The 21389-nt window shown below is 52.2% G+C and overlaps 8 protein-coding genes across 8 annotated transcripts; 5 read left to right on the forward strand and 3 right to left on the reverse strand.

The window, feature by feature from the left end:
- Nucleotides 1–1898: 1898 nt before the first annotated feature.
- Nucleotides 1899–4296, forward strand: BO72DRAFT_433600 (general substrate transporter). The gene is made up of 5 exons (XM_040943210.1): nucleotides 1899–2397; nucleotides 2471–2614; nucleotides 2677–3292; nucleotides 3355–3597; nucleotides 3663–4296. Exons 1-5 carry the CDS (start codon nucleotides 2169–2171, stop codon nucleotides 3913–3915), a joined length of 1485 nt encoding a protein of 494 aa, XP_040799232.1. The 5' UTR covers nucleotides 1899–2168; the 3' UTR covers nucleotides 3916–4296.
- Nucleotides 4297–5327: 1031 nt separating this feature from the next.
- On the reverse strand, nucleotides 5328–9363 carry BO72DRAFT_337096 (P-loop containing nucleoside triphosphate hydrolase protein; the record flags this gene model as incomplete). Its single annotated transcript, XM_040940560.1, has 9 exons — nucleotides 5328–5630; nucleotides 5697–5923; nucleotides 5993–6131; nucleotides 6201–6624; nucleotides 6691–7003; nucleotides 7069–7546; nucleotides 7601–8667; nucleotides 8720–9104; nucleotides 9169–9363. Coding segments are annotated over 9 exons (3531 nt in total), but the record flags the coding sequence as incomplete, so codon positions are not given.
- A 1413-nt stretch (nucleotides 9364–10776) lies between these two features.
- BO72DRAFT_498363 (uncharacterized protein) lies at nucleotides 10777–11909 on the forward strand (the record flags this gene model as incomplete). The annotated part of the gene is made up of 4 exons (XM_040948766.1): nucleotides 10777–10796; nucleotides 10887–11283; nucleotides 11355–11589; nucleotides 11656–11909. The coding sequence occupies 4 exons, from the start codon at nucleotides 10777–10779 to the stop codon at nucleotides 11907–11909; spliced, it is 906 nt and encodes a 301-aa protein (XP_040799234.1).
- Nucleotides 11910–12331: 422 nt separating this feature from the next.
- Nucleotides 12332–13873, forward strand: BO72DRAFT_433604 (acyltransferase family protein; the record flags this gene model as incomplete). Its single annotated transcript, XM_040943211.1, has 1 exon — nucleotides 12332–13873. The coding sequence occupies one exon, from the start codon at nucleotides 12332–12334 to the stop codon at nucleotides 13871–13873; it is 1542 nt and encodes a 513-aa protein (XP_040799235.1).
- On the reverse strand, nucleotides 13870–15377 carry BO72DRAFT_450000 (phosphotransferase family protein). The gene has a single exon (XM_040945146.1). The coding sequence runs from the start codon at nucleotides 15307–15309 to the stop codon at nucleotides 14098–14100; it is 1212 nt and encodes a 403-aa protein (XP_040799236.1). The 5' UTR covers nucleotides 15310–15377; the 3' UTR covers nucleotides 13870–14097.
- A 421-nt stretch (nucleotides 15378–15798) lies between these two features.
- Nucleotides 15799–16931, forward strand: BO72DRAFT_487673 (pyrroline-5-carboxylate reductase family protein). The gene is made up of 2 exons (XM_040947994.1): nucleotides 15799–16410; nucleotides 16509–16931. The coding sequence occupies exons 1-2, from the start codon at nucleotides 15812–15814 to the stop codon at nucleotides 16816–16818; spliced, it is 909 nt and encodes a 302-aa protein (XP_040799237.1). The 5' UTR covers nucleotides 15799–15811; the 3' UTR covers nucleotides 16819–16931.
- Nucleotides 16932–17939: 1008 nt separating this feature from the next.
- BO72DRAFT_433612 (isopenicillin N synthase family dioxygenase) lies at nucleotides 17940–19193 on the forward strand (the record flags this gene model as incomplete). Its single annotated transcript, XM_040943212.1, has 3 exons — nucleotides 17940–18208; nucleotides 18267–18434; nucleotides 18495–19193. Exons 1-3 carry the CDS (start codon nucleotides 18047–18049, stop codon nucleotides 19191–19193), a joined length of 1029 nt encoding a protein of 342 aa, XP_040799238.1. The 5' UTR covers nucleotides 17940–18046.
- A 674-nt stretch (nucleotides 19194–19867) lies between these two features.
- Nucleotides 19868–20804, reverse strand: BO72DRAFT_383014 (uncharacterized protein; the record flags this gene model as incomplete). The annotated part of the gene is made up of 2 exons (XM_040941495.1): nucleotides 19868–20454; nucleotides 20540–20804. 2 exons carry the CDS (start codon nucleotides 20802–20804, stop codon nucleotides 19868–19870), a joined length of 852 nt encoding a protein of 283 aa, XP_040799239.1.
- Between the last annotated feature and the right edge of the window lie 585 nt (nucleotides 20805–21389).

Raw genomic sequence — 21389 nt, forward strand, 5'->3', positions numbered from 1 at the left:
CAAAGCGGTTCTTGCATTATCGTTCACAATAATAAATATGATATATTACTAGAAGGACACACAAATCAGAAATCATCATATCGATTGCCCGTGTTATCTCTAGCATGGTAATTGATATAGAAGTATAGAAATAAGATTCGGAGTATATATTCTAACGCCTACAGCAGCTTGTGCTTACCGAACCCAAGGAAGAGAAATGGTCTTTCGGTACGCTTCACATTCTGGCAGGACTTATGGCTGTCTTCTGGGCTATTGTGTGTGATGTTCCGGGGCAACAGGAAGGTAGGTATCCACCGTACCTAAGAAAGTCTATGTTTTTGGGTCGTCTGTCCTAATTCTGCGTGGAACAAGAACTGACGGCGATTAAGATAGATGAAACCGACATATATTTGCATCAGCTCGGCTAGTGTATAGGACCTCCAATGATCTCTGAAGCAGTGTTCACCGGAAACGTCGTTCTCGTGCTGCTACGAAGAGGAGAAGTTGGCGAGCCGGCTACAGATTGCAACGCAATTTGCCCTACGGCACCACAGAAGAGATGATACCACCTTTTTGACATCAATGCTAGAAGAAAGGCAAGTTGTTTCACAAGAGGTAACGTGAGGAGAAAAAAATAAAAGAGAAATGGAGAAGAACTAGCAGAAACCATCAAACCTCTTCAATTCCTTCCATAAAGGCGTGCCCAGCCTTTCAAGCCGGGACGGCGAGCGAGGTAATCATGCAGACCAACAAAGGAAGAAAAAGGAAATGCAAAGCCTAAATATTGATCTGACATTCAGACATGGGAGCTGGTCAAAGGACGAGGCCGGAAACTCCCAGAAGCAGCGGGTGTTTTGAAGGTCAAAAGTTCCAAGTCGAGGAGAGATTGCCTACTTCAGAGATAATCATTACTACTGCATATTCCCCAAAGGTCGGAGCCTGGAAAACCAGATAGCCACGTTGATGTAAAGACTTGAAGCGGCATCGGCATTTACTGTGTTTTTGTCAGATCCCGATCACAAGATTGTGATCCCAATGGCGCCGGACCGGATACAAGGAGACCGTTGGCCTTTGGCAGCTATGCGCACTGCACATCGGCAGAGTGAAAAATGTACTTTTGTCTTGTAGCTACCTTGGGAGATTGTTGAGATATGCCGACTGCATAGCAGAGTCAAGGAGGCAATGTCGGTCAGACGTGGATATCTCGTATGTATGTGGCAATTCCAGTCACGACTATGTGGTGTGCGTTATTGATTCCTTCGGGGCGCCCTAGCTAGCTCCTAACCCAGTAAGACTTCGGCCTTGTTGATCTCCGTTCCTCTTCCGTTCGTCCACGAACCAAGCCGTCCTTGTATGATGATATTCCTTGGCCCCGCTGTTAGCAATCAATTTTACCATGTGCTTACCTTACCAGCCTGAATACAGGATTCACTGGTGTGAGCTTGTTTTGGGGGCTTGGACAGTCAGCAAAGTCTCCTCTTCAATTCTTATTCCCCCCGTTTGTCCCGCTAAAGCTTTACTGCACCACGAATTTACACAAAGCTACTCGAGTTCTGATCCTATGAATGTGTTTTACTATGAGATATAGCATATGGTAAAGGGCACTCACTCTTCTGAGCTTTCAAACGGTTGTCGCACCCTCCAGTGCACTAGGCAACATAAATAAAAAATTGAAATCTTCGCTAGACAGTGAGAGGTGGATCGTGAACGTAATAGTGGAGCAAAGTGAGGGGCTGGATTACAAAACCCGTACGCATGTCTCGTCGATGCGACGGGTATTTTTTTGCCGAGCCCGGCTAAAATTGGCCCAACAAAGCTTGGTTCCCTCGGCCTTACAAGGCTGTAGAGCAGTCACTAATACCGAGGCAGCGTCCAGGCCCTGTCACAACTGGAGTCTGGTGCATCCGATCCCTTCCGAACAGCTTTTCATCGCCATCAGTAGGACTCTCAATGCTATGACTAATGTTTGAAAAGACAGTTACACCGGTAAATAGTACTGTAAGATTCAACCCGATTGATAACCCCGCGGTCAAATGGGATTCTCTGGCTAGGGCGGATACCCTCTTTCTCTCTCGTGTTCTGCCGAGTTATCCATCTTATTTTATCAATCGAACACGGATCAGATAAATCCTGGCACTTACCCCTCCTATTCAGATTTCCTGGCACGTTCTCGGTCTGGTTCCGGCAAGATGGTTTCAAGGAAATGGAATATCAGCTCCATGCTGCTATTCTCGACAGCTCTGTTGGCACTGTCGGCCTTCAATTATGGTCTGAGTGACCAGGCTTTCTCGTCGTGTCAGGCCATGGACTCTTTCATCAGGCAATTTGGTAAATACGACGCCTCGACTCATACCTGGAAGATTCCGGCTTTGGACACCTCCCTGTACAACAGTATTAAAGCTGCCGGTCAAATTATCGGTGAGTGTAGCCTTCTCTTGGATTTCTTGTTCGATTCCACAGGTGACCAGCTGCTAATGAAGCCTTTCGATAGGAGTCTTCCTCGGTGGTTATGTCAGCAACAGATGGGGACGGCGAATGTGCATTTTCTCGATGAGTGTTTATGCTCTCGGGAGTGCTTCGGTCGTAGTTAGCTCTACCACCCAAGCTCAACTTCAGACGGCACGAGCGCTTCACTGTGCGTGATTTCACTCCATACAAGTCTCTCAAATCTGGCTAACGAGGCTCATACGGCTGTAGATATCTACCTTGGAATGCAATTGGCCGTTATTCCCACCTTCCTTGCCGAACTGGCACCCGCCAAGAACCGAGGTGGAATTGGGGTGATATACTGGCTGAGTATCAAGTGCGGTGGGCTGTTCATCACCGGCGTGGCCCGAGCTACGAAGACAATGACGACCGATGCTGCATGGCGGATCCCGTTTGGCCTGATCCTCGTCATCCCCTTCATAGTCCTCTGTTTGGTCTGGTTCATCCCCGAGTCTCCACGCTGGTATCTCCTCCGCGATCGTCAGATCGAAGCCCTCCAGGCCCTCACTGCCCTCAAGCCCAAGAGTACTCCTGAACAGGCCATTCAAGAAGAGTTCGATGTTCTCTCTGCCAAGGTGGCCGAGCAACTCCAAAAGAAGTCGTTCAGGGATCTCTTCACGCGCCAGAACCGGCAGCGTACCTTTGTGGTTGCTGCGGCAAACTTTTTCCAGCAGGCGACCGGTCAGGCTTTCGCCTCGCAGTACGGAACCTTGTTTGTCAAGCAACTGAAGTCGGTTAATCCGTTCAGCGTGACCCTCGGTACGAACGCTGTGGATATTGGCGCCATTATCATTTGTGCATCGTTGATCGATATAGTTGGACGTCGGTGAGTAGCAGTACCCAACCTGCCACTGTCATCCCATCAATATAGATACTAACCATGAGAAGAATGCTCTTCCACACCAGTTCGTTACTCCAGACCACGGCTCTAATGACCATGGGCGGTCTTGGCACCGCGGATTCCAGCAATGTCCACGCCAAGCAGGGGATTGTAGCCATGCTTCTGCTCTTCAGCTTCAGCTGGTCTTTGGGCTGGGCTCCCCTGGTATACGTGCTGGGTGCCGAGCTTCCCTCTTCTCCGCTCCGAGAGATGACGCTTCAGATCGCATATACTGTCAAGCTAGTCACCGAGTATGTTAAGATCTTGTTTCCTTCCCTTCCGCGATGCACGGTTCAACCCTAACCCGTGTGAATAGATTCGCCGTGACTTTCACATATCCTTACATGGAAACGGCCGACACCCCGCATCATGTTGATCTCGGCGGCAAACTAGGTTTCATTTATGGTTCCCTGTCAGCATTGGCTTTTCTCTTTGGATGGTTCTTCATTCCCGAGACCAAGCAGGTGGAGATCGAGGACCTTGATAAGCAGTTTGCTGTCTTCGAGCTTGTGGATGTTGAGGACCCGACGAAGGGGGCGCCGGCCGTGATCACTGAACTTCCTCGATAGATGAGCATTCAGGAGCGTACTAGATTCAAGTATAGGTTCTGATGGTATTGATTGATACTTCTTCACAACGTACCTTCGTTCAGGCCATGATTCAACTTGTTTTGTGGCTTACGCACCGTGATCCCCTCGTATGGACCCGCAGACAAGATTTTCCGCTGACAATATCTGCGAAGTTCAACAGTGCGATTATGTCGGATATTTGAGAGCATACATTGCTTCAGCGTTCTGATCGTTATAATTGATACCCCTCTGCATGGTTGCGATTATTTTTTTTTGACCAGGCGACTCAATACCTAGGATGCGACCGTGAAAGCCGCGCGCCCTTGGCCTTGCATATATATATGTAAAGCAGTATATTCGATCAGCTAGATTCAACTGGGGAAGAGCTTAATTAGTGATTACCATGCCTTGCAGGTTTGGCTTCTCACACTCTCTGGCCCTCTGTGTTCTCCTAGCCCTGATGCCCGAGACCTCCGCCGTGCCTGTTTTTGATGGGCGTCACCCTCGCCCTCGCCGGCTACTACATGGTCCTGAACAACCGGCGTCAAGGCCTCCGCGCTGGTGGGCTCTGTGCTGCTACTGGCTGATCTGTTCATCTTCGCATGGACCGCCACCCCGCTCACTAAATCCCACCCTCTTCCTTTGCACGGCAGGCAAGAGAATAATGGCTCTGTGCCCGCGTCGACGGGTGCACTACCGGCGCCGTGATAAGACCAATAAAAGGTTGGGAATTTCAGCATCCCGCCCGGTTTCCGGCATGTATAGCATAGACAGTGGTGGGGGTGCGACTGACAAGATCGGCTGGTCAACTTCACATATACTAGAAGAGCGAAAGACAGGGATCTGGTAACCAAGGCTGCACGATAGTCTATTGGCCCTGATCCAGGAAGAAACACCGACAGAATGTAGATAAGGCATATGAATCTCTAAGTGACAGGCAGTATTGGATGATCTTTAACTCTGATCATTTTTTTTGGATAGTAACTAAGAACGATGTCCCGATGAAATCAGTTTAGGATCTTCTTTGGTAACCTGCGGTAAACATCGTGATGAAAAGACCAAGACTGCAACCTTATCGAGAATGCAGATTGGTCTGCTTAGTAAGTATACTATAAGACAAAAGGAGCCTTCTCTTGGCTAAAGGAAGTATGTCATACACTTTCCCTCTTCTTTACCTGAATGCCTTGGGTAATTTACGCTTGAATGTCTGGATTTGTAGGAAAAAAACTGCCTTCAACTTTCAATCAAGTTCGAAGTTGCCACACCCACCCTCACAGTCAATTGTGGCAGGCCTTTTCTTTCTTCACCACAACAAGTTCAACAAAACAAGCTCGCCAACCCGAATAGCGCCCTAGGGATTTTGGAGACATATCTCAAACATCCGCATGAATACCCGCACGGCCTTCTTCGCGGACACACATGCCGTCTGCCATGACGATCACTCGATCCATCCACGCCACGCTCGTCGGACGGTGCGCCACACACAGAATGATACTATCGCGGAAGTGCTCCTGTAAGACCTGCTGAATATGGTTCTCCGTCTGCAAGTCCACACTCGAGGTCGCCTCGTCCAGGACAAGGATGCGGGGGTTGGCCAGCAGAGCGCGGGCCAAACAGATCAGCTGCGCCTGTCCAGCCGAGAGATTCGTGCCGCCGGGTGCAATCACGGTGTCGAGCAGAGCGCTGCTGTTTGTGCAGTGGGGTGTAGGATCGGCCTGCGCTCCCCCATCCCCGGACAGTGAGCCGCTCCGTCGGAGGTCAAAGGCGTGGAATGCCCCCACCACGGAAAGCGCATGGAGTAAGGTGCCATCGGAGTGAGAGCTCTGCGGATCAAGATTCTGACGCACCGAGCCGGGGAACAGGACCGAGTCTTGCGGGAGGACGTGCACCATGCTTCGGAGGGTGGTGAGAGGGAGGTCGTTGATCGGAGTCCCACGGATGGTGATCCGACCGTGCACCACCGGGGCGAGGGCCGACAAAGCCGCCAAGATAGTCGATTTACCCGAGCCTAGACAAGGATGTGGGTGTTAGATACGAGAGCTGGCGATGGGGAAAGAGGGGGTTGGGATACACTCACCACTATGTCCGATGATCCCCACTTTCTCGCCCGCTCGGATGCACATCGAAAAATCGCGGAGGGATGGGCTGTGGCTGCACGGATATTGGACGGTGACATTGAAGAAGATGATCTCACCTTCTGGCTCGGAGTCGGGAGACTTGATTACAATGTAGGGATGCGCCCCGTCCGGAGTATCCCCCATCCAGGTTGGGCTCGTCGGCTGCACGCGGTGATCATCTTCCACTGGGATCCGAGTCATGTAGTGGCGTAGTCGTTCCGTGGAGTTCATCTCGACCTCGACATTGATCAAAGACCACAGAAACTGGTGCATATGCTTCGACAGTGAAATGCTGAGGGTGAAGATGAGCCCCATCTGTAACGAGTCGAGCACACCGAAGACCCCGAGCAAACCTGCACACCCCAGCAGGGCCACTGAAAGCATCTCGATCCGCAGTGTAATCCATGTTTCCAATGCATAGCGAACAGTAATTCCGACAATAGCACGACCAAGGGCTACACGGTGACGTTCTTCAAACAGCTCTCGTGCATCATACGTCTGAATCGTCGGCATCGAAGCCATACTCTCCGTAATAACGGAGAGGACGGGGGAGTCCAGGATAGAACAAACGCGTCGGAGTTCGCGGGCAGACCTGAGTTATCCATTAGTCCTTGCCAAACTGCAGTAAACGACGTTTAAGAGGGAACGCATCACTTACACTCGATAGAGAGACTGAATACGATATTGGAAGTAGAATATCGGTCCGAAGGCCAGCAGAAGGTAGGGGGAGCTCCAGACAAGCACAATGACCGCCGCAAACAGCGATGTTGCAGCCATGAGCAACAAGTCGCCTGCATTGATGAGTCGAAAGTCAATTCCATCGATATCTACCGATAGCCGGTTCAAGACGCGACCTAGAGGCTGTCCACTGAAGAAGTCCAAAGGTGCGCGGAAGAGACGGGTGACGACGCCCTCATGGATACTCCGGCTAGCCTTCATCGTTCCCAATACAAGAATCACCCCCACTGAAGCTACAGGCGTGATTGTCATCGTCAGTACCGAATTCGGTCCGTCAGTTGTATGAAGCCAAACATACCAATGAAGACGGCCTGTAGCATGACGACTAGAGCATATCCTGTAAGATAAGTAGGTGTCGAGACAGATAGCACATTTCCCATCCACCATGGTAACCAGAAACTGTTGACAATTCGAACAACAACGGTGAGAAAGAGCATGAGGGAGAGCAGCATTATGAACCGAGGGCCTCCAGCACATTCAAAGTAGAATCGATATAAGTCAGTGTCAACCTTACCACGGGCGCGCTCCTCCTCCGCCAAGGTGATCTGCTTGGAATCAGCAGAATCTCGCTTGGGCGTTGATTCCATGCTCATAACTCCATCGAAATGGTCCTTGCTATAAGTCCCTGTCTCACCGACAAGGATTGACCCAATAATGCCATGTGGGGATTTTCGTAACTCCTCGGGACTTCCTACCTCCGCAACCATGCCGTTGGCCAAAGAAACAACATGGTCGCAATATTGGATGAACTCGGCCTGATGTGTAACTATAACGAGCTTACTTAGCATTCGACGTCCTTCTAATGCAGATGTAGCATTACCTAAAATAACGGTCTGCGGCAGCTTGAGGATGCACTCATGAAACAGCTTGCGCGCCACCCGGGGATCAACTGCAGCCAGACAATCATCCAAAAGCAGAAGATCTGCCTCGCTGTAGACAGCTCGTGCGAGAGAGATTCTGGCCTTCTGTCCACCACTGAGGTTAGCGCCACTCTCCCCTACTATTGCGAGGTCGCCGCCCGGAAACGAGGCAATGTCTGACTCGAGGCAGCAGAGGCGGACGACTTGATGATACCGCACGGGCTCGTAAGACCGCAGAAACGTGATGTTATCACGAACAGTACCTAACATAATCCAGGGGTCTTGAGTGCATAGGGCCATCGTTGCCGGATTCCGTAGGAGTTGACCCTCAATGACCTCGGCTTGCCCGGCAATGGCCGCTAGCACCGTGGACTTACCACTTCCACTGGCTCCGTGTATGATTGTCAATTTATTAGCCGGTATACCCATGGTGATCGGTCCTAGAACAAAGCTAGTCGCACTGTCATCTGCGTTCGGGTAGGATACTTTCGCATTATGGAACTGGATCATATTGCCGGCGCTGGCATCGCTCGACTGGGGAGCTTCCCCTGGTTCGTGATTGGCAGGCCGATGTTCCGGTTGGTGCAGGATATGGAGAATGCGTCGGACACACGGGAGAATAGAGAACTGACGGGTTACCGAGAGGGAGAATTTGGAGGCTGGCGAGAATGTCATTTCGAATAGTGTCAAGGCAGGGAATACCACCTCTGGCACCAGCTCATGGCCAGTATACCAGTAGCTTGTCAAGGAAACCATGGCGGTGACTGCAGGAATCATCTGGTTTATGGAGATAAAGAAGCAGAAGACGACGCGCAGGCGACGCCATAGGGCTTCCAATTGCATCTCCCGAGCTGATCGTATCTCCTTGAGAAACATAGGCTCCAATCCCAACGATTTGATACCGCGGATCTTTTGGAAGGCGGAGTTGAGGTGATTGATGCGCACCTCATCGATGCGTAGGTAGTCTTCGACTGCTACACCCACCGCAGCGTTCGCCCGAGTCTGGGAAAAAAGAAGGAGTGACATTGCCACATAACCTGATGCAAGTTAATAACTGGTTTCGGTCACGCAACGAGGCTCCATCCTTACCCACGACCCCAGATATACCAAGCAGGCGAACGATCATAAACGCGATAAGAAGCAACTGCAAAGGACTACTCCAAATATCATGAACCTTGAGCACATAGTTTCGGACTAGCATCATATCGGTTGTGGAGCTGCCCAAGACCTTTCCCACGGGACTCCGTAGATGCGCCAGGTTCGAAAAACGAACACTCTTTTGGAATATAGCCAGAGAGAGGACAGATGAAGCTCGAACAGATAGGACTCGGCAGATCTGATCTTTGGCACGTCCAGCCAGCGTAGCCACCGCACTAGCTAGAAAAAGAGCCACAAAGTTCCCGATATGAGTGGGATCCTGCAGAACTCGTCGTAGGAATAACGGGAGGAGAAGCGTCAAGAGCGAGGCAAGCATCTAGTCAATGCCAATTGGTCAATGCACTGTTACCTGGGGTCACAATGCTTCCGTGGGATCATACCTCCAGTCCAGCTGAAGCCAATAGAGGACAGAGAAACTCCTTGCTTGTAATTGTCTTTAGCCACTGGGATTTGCGTGCCAGTCCTGCCAGTGGGACATAGTAATGAGCATCTTTCGAGGTGCCTGGCAACCAAGCTTGCTCTAAGTAGTCGGCTGATTGAATCGAGCGCATCAAAGAGGTGAGCCAGTCCTGCAGGATGCCATACTCGTGTCGTGCCACATCCACGCGGGAACCATCGGCATGAAGCTCTTCTAAATCAATCGCTTCGACCTGCTCGTACTGGGGCTGTTGGGAAGGAATCCAGCGATCCAGTAAGCGTTTGATACGCGATAATAGCACCCATGACTGCATATTGAGTTGTCGAAGTAGAATGAATGCTTGGTTTTCAGTGCCGCGAGAGAGATTGATAGTGAATGGAAGTGAGGGGGAAAGAGCTCAGCTTGGGAATTGGAGTTGCTGATGAGCAATGACCAGAAGAGGGGAAGCTAGCCCGGGATAACTAGGGCAATCCAATCGTCTGGGCCCGCATGCTGCTAGAATTTACCAGCCTGGTCAGACTTCCTACCGGCTTCATGCGCACCAGCCCCTCTCTGATTGTTGGTCCGCGCTCCTGCAAAGTTTCCGCCTGTTCAGGCTCTTATTACCGAGTAAATTGGTCACCCGGAATGTCCGGGATATCGAGCATGTTGCTCTTAGCTCCGGAGTGAACACTTGAATATCACCCGTCACAGGGCAGAAGTCCCTTGGGCATTTTCGGTTCAATCCAACCGGCTACGTTCATTTAGAAAAGTTCTGATGAAAGATACCTTACACTCTAGGAACCCCAGTGTTGATCTGACCTCTATCATCCTCACCTATTTTCCGAGATGGCATGGATATCGTTACCTGAGTCGTCTGCCATCAACCTTTGGTTTATTTCGAATGAATGTGCGCGAAGTAAGGGCTCTGATGAGACATTGCCATTGCTATCTCCGCCGGCTTCCTCCAACTCCCGACCCAGCTCCAAATCTCAAAGACCATTTCTCTGTTTCTCGATAGTGTTTTTACGGCAACTGTGTGCTTCGGTTCAGCTCCTATCCCATCTCCGGCTTTATGAGTCTATAATCACTGCGAAATCTCAACATCGATATCAGTCTGCTCATGGCCATCCACAGGGAGCGATCCTTCCCAATGCCTCTTATATCCAAGGATGGCAGGTTGCCTTTGACTGTGTCCCCGGTAGATGATCTCCACTACATACTTTTCATCATCATCTTCTTTTCTTTTTCTACCTGTCGAGGCTACGGTACTGACTCTTCGTCTTTCTCCATTTAGATATACTATACCTTCTTATTTTAACAGACATCCGGAAACATTTCTCTCGTCGCTTCATCCTTGTGTTAAATTGGGGGGGTACAATTTTGGCAGAAGGCTGGATCATCTTCGTGGGTATGGATATGCCCTAACCGGCTCTTTAGGGTGAGGATTTTGAGGCATGAATGAGCTCACAGACGTGATACAGGATGGTCTGAACTGCCTTTAGCCTGGACGTGGTGCTCCTCATTATTTCGACTGTTCGGCGGCGATTCGCGAACCACAATAGCCCTAATGTTGTCTTTGCTTAGTGACATGACAGCTTCATCCGACCGGTACCATCACCACCTTCTTTGAAAGCCAGAACCAAACTCAAAAGAATTGAGCATTGAACACTAACGTGAATTGTCATGTACTATTCCCAGCCACTCGTATACATTTCATATCACCACCACCCTGTTAGCCGCCGAATTTGCTGGTTCCGCAATAGCCTCCTTTGCCCTGAGCTATGGTGTCTACGTGTCGCTACTACTGAGTCTCGTCCTCCCTATCGTCACTCTCCCACTAGCCTTTCTGATACCCTCCGATGAACGGCCGCTGAACCCTGGCCAGCGTACTGCCGACCAACATACAGAACAGCACGAATTGACCACCTGGGCGACTTCTTGCCTGAAACAACTAAGGAAGCCCGACTTTCCCTCGCGGTCTGACCTGCGGGTCTCCTGGCTCGTTGCGACATGCCTCATATCCCGCATCGGACGTTACCCATTTTCTCTTCTCCTTCCGACCGTGTCTCACCGTTATCAAGGGACTATGGCCGAGGTTGGTAACTCCTCGCGAAGATTGCACTCCGTGGACCGGAGCAATGATACTGACCATCCCCAATGCTCTAGACCGGGTTCCTTCTCTGCCTCAAACCTGTCGTCAGCCTGATGGGACTCGCCATCCTCATGCATTGCATTCGACCCCTCTTCTTGCGACGGCAATCCCCGACGCACTCGGCCGATGCGACTCCTCTCTTTGGCCCCTATCAGCTTGACCTGTGGACGATGCGAGGCAGTGCAGTGTGCATGGCTATAGGGGCGGTTCTGTTATCAGCACCACGCTCACTCATGATAGTATACACAGGTATGTTATCGCCTCGTTCTTCGATGCCAGGAGGTCTGAATCCACCAATCTTACGAATGCAATTAGGAGTCGTGCTGTATGCACTGGGTATCGGCTTCGGCGGAGGAGTCGGGGGCGTTATCGCGCAGTTGATGGGGTCCGACGGGGTCTTGCTGCCGGATAACATGCTCGAGGCGGTATTCGATGCCATCGCGGCGCCGGCGATGTCGTATACCTGCCTCTTTGGGGCACAATTGGATGAGTCGATGTCGATGGTCGGACTGTCATTTGTTGCCGCGGCGAGCATCTTTGGCTTGATTGCTATCGGGACGTTTTTTTAGTCGGCGGGGAAGAATAATACGGCTAGTGTTTTACGAGGTATTGGAAGGATCAGCCTCGATCCTCCGTTTCTCTCTTCAACCCTGCGCTAAATTAGCCCTACTTCTGGCCAGATCGCAAGATCATCGCTGCAAGCCAAACGCTTGACACACTGGCTTGTGTAATGAGAACTCGGAGTTTCCAGCTTTAATTTCCCCGCTCTAGCCTGATTTGTAAACCCTGTCCTGCAGCTCTGGTCTTGCAGGGCCATTCCATCATCTGTCATGCCTGTTGTGTTGTAACTACTGCACCGTCGGAATACAAAAATGAAGAGCAAACGTTTGGATGACTTTTGGGTGGTCTCTGTGCCCCGGCCTGATTCTTCGTGTCGAGCTTCCTTTTTTTTTTCTTTTTTTTTTTCTCTTCCACTCCTGGTTAATACCTAATGGAGCCGCTTCTATCCCACCGCACGGCCTCACTGGAGTTGGACGAGTATGTCGATGGTGAACATGATGCCGAGAAACAAAAGCCCCATGTCTATGAGGCATGGCTTCAAAAAGTCCGCCAGAAGCTTCCCAACTGCCTCACTCTCGTTTTCACGGCGCTACTACCATACTTCATCACCAGTTTATGGCGAGACAATGCTGAACGACCATCCCTGCGTCGCACCTCCCCTCTTGACGGGCTTCGCGGAATAGCTGCGCTCTGCGTGGTCAACTACCATATCATCTCGGCCTTTCACAACTTCGTCAATTACGGCTACGGGCTTACCCCCGAGGAGGCTCATCGTGAACCTCATTGCGCCCACAACAATGAGCCCATCGAGCACAATCTGCGCCTCCACCAGCTGCCAATTATTCGGCTTGTCTATTCCGGGTCCGCCCCGGTCTGTATCTTCTTTGTGCTCTCGGGCTTCGTGCTATCCTACCGATCCTGGCAGCTGGTGCGAGCCAGCAAATTGGAGGCTGTCTTCCCCAGTCTGAGCTCCTCGACCTTCCGCCGCGGGTTCCGCCTCTTCCTGCCCACGACCCTCGCTACGCTGATCACCATGATCTTGATTCAGACTGGGGCCTGGGATTATCCCGCCCAGGTTGCAATGGATGCAACCATCATTACCGCCGAGAACGAGTACCACCAACCCCGGTTGCCCACTTTCGGGGCGCAGACTGCCCACTGGGCGTCAATGATGTGGAACATGACCAACATCTTTGCCTGGGAGGAGACCTATCCCGAGTACGACGTGCATCTGTGGACCATCCCGATGGAGTTCCGGGCCTCGCTCCTGCTGTTCCTCATTCTCCTGGTGCTGGTGCGGCTCCGCTACCGGTACCGCGTGGCCAGTCTGATTGGTCTGATTGCCTACTGCTACGGTCATGTTCGGTGGGTGATGGTCCTGTTTTTGGCCGGCAGCTTGCTGGCCGAAACCTCCCTCCGCTGGGACGCTGCCCGAGCCCCTGAGACCATCATTCCCGCCAACAACACGGGGCTGTTCATCCTTTTCCTCAGGGCGGTGCTCGTCTTGATCTCCCTGTATTTCCTCTCCGCCCCAGACAAGTGCATTCACCGCACCCCGGGCTACATGACGCTGGCCAAGATCCTTCCCTCGTGGGACGTGCGCTTCTACCGCGTCTTCCCCTCATTGGGGGCCATTATCCTCGTCGGGGTGATCTCCCACAGCGCCAAGGAGAGTCGCCTTTCGCGAGTGTTCGACGTCCGGCTCGTGCAGTATCTGGGCTGGATCAGTTATTCGATCTATATCGTCCACGGGCCATTGATGCATGGCTTGGGCTATCGGCTATTCCCCCTGATGTGGCGGATCACGGGCCACGAGGCAACGGGCCCGTATCTGATGGGATTCTTTCTGGCGTGGTCGCTGTTGCTGTTCGTGGTGTTCTGGGTGGCTGATCGGTTTGCAGTGGCGGTGGATGATAACTGTGTGCGGATTGGAAAGTGGTTGGAAGGGAAATTGGTGGAGTCAACCTCATAGATGGCACCGTAGCTTTCATCAGATATGTATGTGTACGCAGCCTACCACAAATACACCCGTCTCTGCTGGAGCCTTCCCTTCAAGCAGCAGGAGTACTGGGTCCCCCGTTGACTAAAATATCCATAGAACCAGCAATATAATCATCCGTCCCTACTTGTTCATCAGACGACAATTAAGCCCAGTAATTCTTGACTTCCCCCCACAGAGTCTCTTCTCTCCTCCGTCTACAGCTGGAAGTAAGCCAGCCCTTTCTCCAGATCACCGAACCACCGTTCTACAGCCTCGGGGTGCAGCCCGCGCGGCACATTGGTTGTGATCCCCCGCAAGGCATTCCGCACGAGATGCATACTCTCCAGCCGCTGGTCCCGCCACTCCGTCTCCGCCAACACCGCGGCCCCGTGCTCGCGACAGAGTTGCCAGAACCGATCGCGCAGCCGGTACTTTTCGTCAAACGACCCCTGGCCGGGCTGCGCGTTCCACAGGAAGGCGCGTACCGGATCCCACTGCGGATAGGGGACGGTGCCGGCGAATTCCCAGTCCAAGATCGCGGTGATGCGGTCGGTGGCCGGGTCGTAGAGGATATTGGCAAAGTGGAGGTCCTTGTGCGCGAGGTAGAAGTTGCACTCCGTGGGTGTGTCCCCGGCGAGCGCGGGGAGGCGATCGAGGAAGGCGGCGATACGTGAGCGGAACGGGGCCAGGGGGCTTTGCAGCGAGGGATGGATGTCGGCCACGTGCAGGTAAGATCGCACGGCGGCAGAGACGTAATCGGCGAAGCTATCGAAGGGCCCGCGGAAGTTGAGGCTCGTAAAGGTTTCCTCTTTGGAGAAGTAGCGCGGGATGTCGCCGGTGAACCAGAAATGCTCGTCCAGCATGGGGCCGACGGTGATGCTGCGCTGCTGCTGCTCGTCGAAGGCCAGCCCTCCGATTCGTGGGAACTGGTGTTGATGGAGCTCGAGAAGGATTTTCATTAGCTGCAACAGAATCGAGTCGAGTTGAGCCTCGCTTAGAGTTGAGTAGATGTCGGAGATGGCTTGGCCCGGGCACCGGTTGCAAATCAGATACTCGCAAACTAAGGGGTTGGCACTGGTCACATCGAAGGCAACAACATCGGGAACAGGGATGGAGGTGTGCTCGCGCAGCCACGTCAGGATCGCGGTTTCATTCTCCGTCTTGATGCGCGGCACATGATCCCCGGAGATGCGCAGGATCAAGTCCACCTCCTCTTCTTCCCCACTTGAGGGGAGGGGCCTGTCCGATCGCAAGAGTGGCGCAATGATTGCTCGGGGATAGGTCAAGACGTAGATGATGTGGAAAGCAGCGGTCACTTTCAGGGGCTTGATTGCGACAGGACGGCTGAGACCGATCGAGTCCAGCAGAGCGAAAATCGTCTCCTCCGCAAAGGGTTGCGGGAGATTGTTCTCGGTGGCAACTCCCATGGCGACGGGCAATTGGTAGAAGCGGAGGCTTGGAAGGATTCAAGTGGTAATTGGTAGTAGACTACTACTATCACTGTGTTACTGTTTGAAACCAACAAAGAAGATGTATTTATCTCGATTTGGCACCCTTGATTGCGAGGGAGCCGATGTCGGGGGGAGCGAGCGGCTGATAGTGGCGATAAAGATAGGGCTCGAGCTGGCGGTCGACGACGGCTCTTCCCGCACGGTTACACTCGCTGTCACCCCGTGGCACCATCCACAACCCCAATGATACCTTCCTGCTTCCTCGACTAAACTAGGCGAATTTTAGCTAGTGGATACGTTATCATAGACTTAACTCCTTTGGGTGACAGGCTGTCTACGGGCCTTGGCAGGCAGGCATCCTCGACCCTTTCCTCCTCGTTTCAATCACGTGATTCATCGTCTTTCTGGTTATATCCTACCACCTCGACGCGCTGGTCATGAAGGCTCACCCTTCAAGTCAGTTAACTTTGTGCTCATCATGATTCACAAGATTCCTCGTAACTCTGGTTACCCTTCTCCTCGCATCACTATTGCCGGGTGCGGGGTCTTGGGCAAAGGTATCGCCACCGGTCTTATGGCCTCGCCTTTGAACCTAGACCCCAGCAAGATCACTCTGACGGTTCGACGTGAGCAACACGCTCACTGTCTGCGTGAGGAATTTCCCGGTCTTGCTATAACTCTCGACAACGGGGATCCAGCGCTCTGGCAGGGGAAGCCGACTGATGACGAGGAAGGCCATTTTCTCTTCATCGTCACTAAGCCTCAGCATGTCCAGCTGGTCTGTGCCGATATCTACCCCCATATTCAAGCTAGTCGCACTCCTCCTGTCGTGATCACCCTCTGTCCAGGCATCACCATCGCGCGACTGCAAGGATGGCTTCCCACAGGCACGCCGATCGTCCGCTCGATGCCCAACACCCCGGTTATGGTTTGCCAGGGGGCGACCGGACTCTTCCCCTCGTCACTAGTCACTCCCTGCCAGCTGGATACTCTCACCCGCATGTTCGAGGCAATCTCACCGAGCGTCGTCACACTGGCCCATGAAGATCAGTTAAATGTGGTGGCTGCCATTTCAGGGTGAGTTACCCTCCTCCTTATCCCTTCTTTGGGTCATGGTGGCGCACCTCAAATTTTTCGGTGGAAGGCAGTCTTGCTAATCCGACAACTCGTACCAGGTCCGCTCCCGCCTACTTCTACCGTCTTATGGATAGTATGGTCGCGACTGGCATGTCCCTCGGACTTCCCGAGTCTCTCGCCCGGGATCTAATCACGCAGTCTTGTATTGGATCCGGAGCATTCGCGCGTGAAATCCCCGGCGTCTCACTGGCACAGTTGAAGAACGATGTCTGTGTTCCCGGGGGTAGTACGGAGAAGGCGATGAACGTCCTGGATGCCCACGGGTGGCATCGAGCGGTGAAGGAAGCGATCACGGCCAGTCTGACTGCCAATCGGTCCATGGGGCAGAAGGTCAAAGGAGGTTCGTGATATTTTATCTACGAGAACAAGGAATGGCTTCCAGGTTTCCTGTCATCATGAGAATAGTTGATCTAGCTGTATCGATTGTACATAGTCTGCTTTAATTGCATTGCCCCGCTGGGAGGTTTTATGATATTGCTTTGCGATCAGTCCCTCATTTCTTTAATTCTCTCGAAATTCTTTCTCGAACTATTATTGTTGTTGTAGTAGTAGTAGTAGTACGGCGAATGTTATGATCGCGGGATCTCATATCGGACTAACGCCAAGTTGTTTACAAATATATATTTCTGACACGGCAGGCTTGCCGTTTACACAAAAATTCTCTCCGCATTATGTCGAAGTTTGGATCTATCTAGAGTGTTATTACAGAGCCGATTCTGGAAATGATTTCGTACGTCTCTTCTAGTTTCAAGAGTGTATACTACTGTCCTATCGACCTTCAATTGCATGTCCCCATTTTTGAAGTCGAGTATCTACGAGCACATGGCATGCACGGATGCGTATATTTTAATTTACGCCCTTAATCAGACTAACCTGGTTGGGAAAGAGACTAAGCATTTTCGCCAAGCCCATAATGGCCGCTGCGTCTGAAGAAAAGAGGGTCACATCTACGGAATGGAGCGATTAAAAATTTCAGGACGATCGGACCTCCGTCGGGGGGGCAGGAGATCTTCAGTTCACCAGCCTCAGTGTCAGATTCCAATCGGAAATTCGTTAGCAATCCTGCTGACAATCACCTTCGCGATGCGCCGAAATCGGCTAATGCCTGTCGTCGATTTTCCGCCCCCACGAGCTTAATTTAGCGTGGTTTCACTCCTGTATTACGAGCATACACTGTATGGCAGCGTTATTCGTGTCAATGATAAGAGATATCGGGTGAGGGGTAACATGCATCCCCTCCATCCCTAAGTCAATACACGGCAACAGAGAGGGGATCCCGACTCCAATCCTTTGGGGATAGAACTCGAAGCACATCTTTATCGTGCCATTGAAGAATATCGCATGATAGCGGGAGTGTGGTTTCAGCTGGGCCGAGGCTTAACAGCCCATAACCACAGTACAAGGTATTCCGGGTTGGGGTTACCGAATCTGTCTGGTGAGGATTCTACCATCCTAGATATATACTACTATTACTGGTGCTACTGTCAGAGTGCGCAGGAGGCTCTCGTTGCATGCTTCATTCTTATCCTACTCTCGAACTGCATTTCATCTACTAATTGACCAAAACCGTATCATCATGACATTCGAAACTATTGACCTGGGGGTCATGCAAATTGGCACTCTCGAGGATCAGAAAAAGGTCGGGGAGGCCATCAAGAATGCCCTTGAACGACAGGGATTTCTGAAGCTTACCAACCACGGCATTGCGCCAGAGATGATTGACGAGTTATTTGCTTGGGTCTGTATTTCTTCTCTTCTCCGTGCGGGAGACAAGACCCAACTGACAGATTTCAAAGAGCAAGCAATTCTTTGCCCTGCCTGACGAAGTCAAAGCGAGAGCTCCGCACCCACCCACCCCGACTCCAAATCGAGGTTATAGCGCGGTGGGGATGGAGAACACTTCCGTGCACGGCAATCTGGGCAAGAAAGGTGGGAAAGTCCTTCCCCCGTTGATCGACATGAAGGTGAGTCCCAAGATATGTGCCCTCCCCATTCGCATCCTTTGACTTTTGGTATACGACCAGGAATGTTTCGATCAAGGCGCCGCCGACGACGAGCTCTACAACAATATCTGGCTCCCCGAGTCCGATCTTCCCGGCTTCCGGACCTTCATGGAGTCTTACTTCGAGGCTGGATTTGCCTGCCAGCAACGTATCCTCAGCGCAGTGGCCCTGGGCCTGGGGCTGCCACCCACTGCGTTCGACCACCTCCATCACAAACGCCAGAACGAGCTTCGCCTCACCCACTACCCGCCCATCGAAGCGCGACAGCTCCAGGACGGCACCAAGACACGCATCTCAGAGCATACCGACTTCGGCACCATCACCCTCCTATTCCAAGACTCGGTGGGTGGGCTCGAGGTTGAAGACCACACTTCCGTCGGCACCTTTCATCCCATCGAGTCGGAGAGGTATGAGATGATCGTCAACATCGGAGATTGCTTCCAGCGCTGGTCGAACGGGGGGCTGCGCTCAACGCGACACCGCGTGCACGTCTCCCAGCGCGATTTGCAGAATCAGTCCGAGTTCCTTCCCGGAAGGTACTCGGTCGCGTACTTCACCAAACCGAACCGCGATGCAAGCGTAGGGTCTATGCCGGAGTTACTGAAGCCAGGGGCGCAGGCGATTTACTCCGACCTCACGGCGGGCGAATTCGTCTTGCAGCGGTCGGCGACCACGTACGGGAGTTACGAGGGTGCCGGGGAGAAGCAGACAAAACTGTAGATTATTGGCTAGATTAGCGTGCGTGCACAAGATAAATTGACCTTTTCAATACCTTGCAAATTGTGATCGAACCGCCCGATTGTCTATTCCTCGCTGGGACAATTAGTACAGTACTGTGGTCTTTCCCAGTCACTCGCTCGGGGAGGGCAGCCCGTGCCATCCAATGCTACCCTCAAAAATGCACCGTCAGGTGATCGGTCGAGGATGTTTCCTAGCACGTCATGATTGACCTCTGGCTGGGCCTGGATTGAAAAGAGACCCCGTGTCATTGGGGCGCGGTTGAGAAACGATAAGCATTCGCTTCCAGGGCTTGATCTGGACTGTTTTCCGAGGAAAATGACACCTTTTGCGGAGGACTGGTCGGACTGAGCCGCACTTCCTGCAGAAACTCATCAGACCTAATCAGACCGCGGAAGCCACGCGCGCACGCACGCATACACGCTAGTTAGGGTTGGGCGTTAGTCAAACGGCCGGGGGTCGAGCCGTCGGCCGCTATTGAGTAGTGTCGTATTGGTCCCGTACCGATTGATCTAATATGTACAGTACATACGTTAGCTTACATTACATACCGATAATCCTGATAAGCGGCATGTCGGCACGGCAATCTCATTCAAAAAAGCATACAAGCCAAAAATCAAACAAAAAGCCATGCTATCTATCTTATCGCGACTTCATCACGACCAGAAAATCAATGTGGGCTTCTCCTGCGCATTGACCGCTGGTAATAGCCCCATGAAACTACTGAACGCCAGACGCGGTCGATTGGAGCCCTGGGTCACCGGGAAGACTTGGTGCATGTTGCGGGTGTTGAAGATACACAGCTGGCCGACCTCTGGCTGGATTATCGCGTGCTTTGTCCCCGCTACCACGTTCGCATGGTATCCATACGAGTTGGGGTCGCGAAAGGCCAGCGCCTGCTCCGTCCAAGGTTGGTCATGGATCACTGTGTGCCCGCCGTGCACCGGGGTCAGATAGAGGTTGAACACCGCCTGATGTGAGATCCGGTTGATGATCCAGTCCTCCGTCAACGAGTCATACGGAGACCAATCGCAATGCACCGGGGTGGACTCGTTAATGGCCCGGTAGATACCCGCAAAGTATCGCCGGCCGGGGCCTTCCTGCGCCACCATCACCTCGTAGTCGGGCAGGAGGGAGGCAATCGCGTTGAACACTTTCTGCCACAAATTGAGGCCTGTCTGGCTGGCTAGCTCCTCGTGAAGACCCGAAATCTTCTGCACTTCGGCGAAGTAGCGTGCTTTCTCTAAGGAACGGGATCGAACACAGATTAGCATGTCTCATTCCATGTCCAGAATCACCTAGAGGAAGGGGTCGACACGACTACATACCATCAGATCGGTGTTGGAAGTCCTCCGCCGATTGCGCCTGGAATTCAAACTGCGCCAGACCCACTTTCTGAACCTCAGGACCAGCAATGTGTGAGTAGGGAATCAGTTTCTTTGTCAAGACGGCCTCGAAGCGCTCCGATGTTTCTTGCGAGACAAAGCCACGTTCGGAGATGAGCGGGGTGTTGCCCAAGAGAACATCGAGGAAGCTCTGGCGGCTAAGAGAAGCAGCCTCGGTCGTCTTCCACTGCGACTTGCGCGAAGGCATATTTGTCTGCACAGGCTTGAAGTCGCGGTAGGCATCATTATAGATGACTGGCAAAGGGGACGCAGAAGACGTAATGGTCTCAGTAGAGGACGTCATAAAGCGAGACCCAACTCTCTTGGGAATAGAGGGTAGTCTTGTAGAGAACATGATGAAGGGAATGTGGAAATAAGTAGCTGACAGGGGAAAATCACCGATAAGAAAGAGGAGTCACGTCCGGCAGTGGAAGGGAAATGAAAGGTTTGGGCAACCTGGAGACGGCGCAGAGGATATAGGTCCCTGCCTCGGCCACGAAATGATCATACCACGCTCCGCGGTATCGGAATGAATACCACAAGTTCCGTCTAGTAATGAGGGGAAGTGGAAGATAGGGATGGTCTCGATTAGGATGAAGCATGACCGCCACTAGTCTTGCAACCAGATATCGAAGGATCTTGTAGGCTTGAAGCCATAATTTGGCCCCATGCTGGACCCGCCCTTCCCCAATACTCAACATCCTGCAAACTCCGAGGCCGTGGTTGCCGCTAGTATTGAGTATAGAAGACGATAATTGTTGATAAGTCTTGTGCTGAAAGATATGACTCTTCA

This window comes from Aspergillus fijiensis (genome assembly GCF_003184825.1).
Source record: "Aspergillus fijiensis CBS 313.89 unplaced genomic scaffold BO72scaffold_40, whole genome shotgun sequence".
Classification (NCBI taxonomy): domain Eukaryota; kingdom Fungi; phylum Ascomycota; class Eurotiomycetes; order Eurotiales; family Aspergillaceae; genus Aspergillus; species Aspergillus fijiensis.

What these genes read in the sequence shown, in the direction of transcription:
- BO72DRAFT_487673 (XM_040947994.1), top strand. Translation starts at nt 15,812, where the DNA reads ATGATTCACAAGATTCCTCGTAACTCTGGTTACCCTTCTCCTCGCATC. An exon ending in GTGGTGGCTGCCATTTCAGG is followed by an intron (nt 16,411 to 16,508) that starts GTGAGTTACCCT and finishes AACTCGTACCAG; the next exon opens with GTCCGCTCCCGCCTACTTCT.
- BO72DRAFT_433600 (XM_040943210.1), top strand. Translation starts at nt 2,169, where the DNA reads ATGGTTTCAAGGAAATGGAATATCAGCTCCATGCTGCTATTCTCGACA. An exon ending in GACGGCACGAGCGCTTCACT is followed by an intron (nt 2,615 to 2,676) that starts GTGCGTGATTTC and finishes ATACGGCTGTAG; the next exon opens with ATATCTACCTTGGAATGCAA. An exon ending in ATCGATATAGTTGGACGTCG is followed by an intron (nt 3,293 to 3,354) that starts GTGAGTAGCAGT and finishes AACCATGAGAAG; the next exon opens with AATGCTCTTCCACACCAGTT.
- BO72DRAFT_450000 (XM_040945146.1), bottom strand. Translation starts at nt 15,309, where the DNA reads ATGGGAGTTGCCACCGAGAACAATCTCCCGCAACCCTTTGCGGAGGAG.